Here is a 3,913-nt window from a genome sequence, read left to right on the forward strand (position 1 = left end):
AAAAGAAAAAAAAAAGAAAAAAAGAAATACTGGGCTAGCACTCCAGAAGACCACCTAGTTCATCCTTGGAGGCCTCTGGAAGATAAAAATGAAGTCTCAATTAGCCAAATGTGATTAATTCAGGCCATCCAGGGGCAAGGGTACATAGTGAAAAGTTCAAGTTCCAGATTTTGAAGCAGAAATGGAAGTACTTATTTGAATGATACTGCAATACCAAACTAACCTAAACAGTCCAAGCAGGCTTTCATCTTTCATCAAGGGAAGTTATTTGTAAAAAATAGCAAATACCCGAATATCAATAAGAATTCTTTAGCTTCTGATTAAAATGGTACTTTTGAGATTTCATTCCTTTCTTGCTTCTACTTTACCAATGTTCCCAAGCCCTATTAATTTCACCAAATATAAGCTTTAATCCTAGCTAGAATTACTGTAAGTTTTTGAATTGTCATTCTATTCAAAGGAGCGTTCACCTTGAAACTGACCCATAGTATTGTAATTCTTTTCTACACTTTCCATTTACCCTGTCTCCTACCTCTGTGCCCTTTATGGACATAATCCCAGAATGTCTTATATAGTAAAACTGAAGATGCAGTGGCCTTTGTTGGTAAGAAATAGCCAATCAATACCTTCACAGGGGCTTAGAGGACAGAGAAAGATGTAAGAAAAAATACATACACTAGAACAAAGGAAAACCATCTCTGTGACTTATCACATGCACTTACGATGAAAAAAATATTAATGAAACAGGAATTTTCAAGTGGGACCTCACAGCTGCTGAGCAAATTAAGTGGTTTTTGTTTAGTGCTAAGCCATCCATGAAAGCCAAAATTGATGTTGTCTACGAGGTGACCTTTGATTGCAGGTAGCCAAGAGGGATATGTTGGTGTTGCAAAAAAAAAAAAAAAATCAAATCAGTTTAACTGTCTAGAGATTCATAACTGGGACACGAGACAGGAGAGACATCATTTCCGAGACAGGATGAACTCGAGATCAGCACCGTGGACAGCGCCCCGACCTTTCACGTTTTGCCAACTAGCGAACGCTTTCTTTAAAAAATGTCAGCTGGTGGACAAGGGAATCGTGTGTGTGTGTGTGTGTGTGTCTGTCTGTCTAGAGCAGGGCGGTTGCTACTAGCTCGTGTGTGTGTGTGTGTGTGAGAGTGTTAGGGTAGAGCAGGGCGGTTGCTAATGGCTCAAGCATTGCTCAGCTTGTTGGCTCCCAATCGTGTGTGTGTGTGTGTGTGTGTGTGTGTCTGTCTGTCTGTCTAGAGCAGGGCGGTTGCTACTAGCTCGTGTGTGTGTGTGTGTGTGTGTGTGTGTGTGAGAGAGTGTTAGGGTAGAGCAGGGCGGTTGCTAATGGCTCAAGCATTGCTCAGCTTGTTGGCTCCCAATCTATTTTTTGGAGCGCGAAAGTCAAGAAAATGGGATAGGACCCTTCCCAGTTCAGGACGGCATTCTTCCTTCAACCCTGAAGCGCACCATACTCCATGAATGCCTTCCAGAACGCACAGAAAGCCTTTCAAAGTCAACCAAACGAGCCAGATAGCCAAGACAGCACCGCCCACGTAACCCGCCCTGTTAAGGTCAGTCCTGCTTTGGGTGGGGCAGTGTTCTCCGGATCGCCGGTGTGTGTATGCCCGCTTGCTGACAGACAGGCATAGTTAGGTTTTCGAACCTCAAAGAAGTTTAAGGGCTTCTTTGTTTGAAGGGCTGGGGCAGGAACATAAATGAGGGGCGTTCCCTAAAGTTAACAGTAGAGACTCCAGGGCTTTTTGTTTACCAGCGCCTCCAGCCGGGGCTCTTCTCTCCTCTCTTTTGCCCTCCTCTTAAGCCCTAGGGCCCAGTTTTACCAGAGGAAGCGGGAACGCGCAGGAGATGGGAGGGCACCCCTTCCCACGCCCAGCCCCAGCCCTTACCTGGTAGCCAGCCACCTCGGCATTGTGCCGCTCCTCCAGTTCCAGGATCTGCCTCTCCAAGGACTCGTTGGCTCCGCGCAGGCCCTCGATCTCGATGGTGCGCGCCTGCAGCTGGCGCCGGTACTCGTGGATCTCCTCGCGGCTGGCTCGGATGGCCTCGGTGCTGCGCGCCGCCTGCTCGTTCAGGTTGGCGAACTTGGACTTGTACCATTCCTCCGCGGACTGCAGGTTCTTAGCAGCCAGGGACTCATATTGGGCGCGGATCTCCCTCAGCGCCGAGCTCAAGTCTGGTTTAGCCACAGCCACGTCCACCTCGGCCGCGGCCTGCGACGACGCCTGTAGCGTGGCCAGCAGCTCGGCTACCTCCTCGTCGTGCACCTGGCGCACGAAGGCCAGCTCGTCCAGCAGTGACTCCACCTTCTTCTCCAGGTCCAGGCGGGCCAGTGTGGCGCCGTCCACGTCGCGCTGCTGCGCCTTCAGGGCGCGCTCGGCACCTTCGCGACCGCGGCTCTCCTCCTCGCAGCGCGCCCGCAGTCGCTGCACCTCCTCTGCCAGCCCGTCGCGCTCCAGCAGGGCCTGCGCGCGCGCCGAGCTCGCCTCCTCCAGCTGCGTGCGCAGGTCGCGCAACTCGCGCTGGAAGAGCTCGCCTACGCGCGACGGCTCGGCGTGGCGCTGCCGCAGCGCGGCCAGCTCGGCCTCCAGCGCGCGGTTCTGCGTCTCCAGCTGATGCACCTTCTCGATGAACACCGCGAAGCGGTCGTTGAGTCCCTGCAGCTGCTCCTTCTCGTTGGTGCGGATGATCTTGTACTCGTTGGTGCGCGCCGCCGCCTGGCTCAGGTCCAGCCCGTCGGATGCCGGCGGCCGGCGATAGGCCAGGCCGAGGCCAAGCGACGAGGCCGAGGAGCAGGCGGTCGAGGAGGCCACATTGCTGCGGGACAAGGACTGCGAGCGGAAGCCGCCCGCGCCGCCGGCCCCGGAGAGGCGCGCGGACAGGCGGGAGCCGTCCCCGAACACCTTGCGGTAGGAGGAGGAGGAGCACAGGTAGTGCTCCGAGCCGAAGCTCATGGTGCCGGGATCCGGGCCGGGCGTGCGGCTTCGGCTGGAGATACAGAAGAAAGGAGAGGTGCGGCAGGCAGGGCGCGGCGGGGCGGTGCGCGCTGGCTTTTAAGGCGCTGGGGCTGGGGCGGCGCGTTGGGGGCGGAGCTCCTGCTCCGAGCCTGGCCCGGGGAGGGAAGGGGGGCATCCAGGAGCGGGGGCGGGGAGGCGCAGTGACTACTGCAGCTGCGCGCTCGACGACCTGGGGCGCGGGGTGAGGGCCATCTGCGTCGGAGTCGCTCCTGTCCGCAGCGCCTCTCCCCAAGAATCCACTGCTTCTGAAGGGACTCAAGCGGAGGGGTGCCCTAAACGACTGAGGTTTCCCATCCGGAAACCGCACAGCTCTGTCGCATCCCTTGACCCTGTCTCCTCTTTCTTCTTTAACCCACTGGGAGGTTAGGGGTTTCTGGGAGGTGTCCCCTACACCCACCCTCATCTTGGGTTCTGAGGGCGAGGCCGTGTTTTCCCAGTTACAGTGGGAACCCGCTGAGCGAGGCCTTGCTCCTCCCTTAGGTGGCTCAGGGTCCTCGAGGAGAAAGGTCAGAGAGCCTCTCTCCAGCTGGCCCTCTGCAGCTCCTGGGAGGCTCCGGGCGGGTAGATGCTTGGAAAGCGCCTCTTCCCCAGAAGAGAGGGGAGATCGGTAAAGAAAGTGAACCCGAGCTGCGGTGAGTGGGGAGAAGCAGAGGCAGAGAGGGGAAAAGAAGCCAGACTTGGAGAAGCAGGAGGCGCTGGGAATTGCTGGGGCTCATCGATAGGGCACTAAAGCATGGCGCAGGCCAGGACCACAAGCTTGTGGAAAGGGGCTGCAGACTTTTGTGTTTAGAGCATTATGTTTTAAAACATATCAAAATGAGCGTTTTCAAACTAGGAGGTTTCACCTAAAAAGAAATTGGATTTCTGGCT

General features: G+C 55.4%; 1 protein-coding gene across 1 annotated transcript in view; it reads right to left on the reverse strand.

Moving 5' to 3' along the window:
* Positions 1-3,065, reverse strand: part of INA (internexin neuronal intermediate filament protein alpha) — a 13,168-nt gene extending 10,103 nt beyond the window's left edge. Inside the window, exon 1 of the mRNA XM_017531087.2 lies at positions 1,916-3,065. Coding sequence (XP_017386576.1) covers positions 1,916-2,980 — 1,065 coding nt within the window. The 5' untranslated portion in view covers positions 2,981-3,065. The remainder of the gene's footprint in view (positions 1-1,915) is intronic.
* Positions 3,066-3,913: the final 848 nt, after the last annotated feature.

Source organism: Cebus imitator, unplaced genomic scaffold (assembly GCF_001604975.1).
Source record: "Cebus imitator isolate Cc_AM_T3 unplaced genomic scaffold, Cebus_imitator-1.0 Scaffold71, whole genome shotgun sequence".
NCBI classification, from domain to species: domain Eukaryota; kingdom Metazoa; phylum Chordata; class Mammalia; order Primates; family Cebidae; genus Cebus; species Cebus imitator.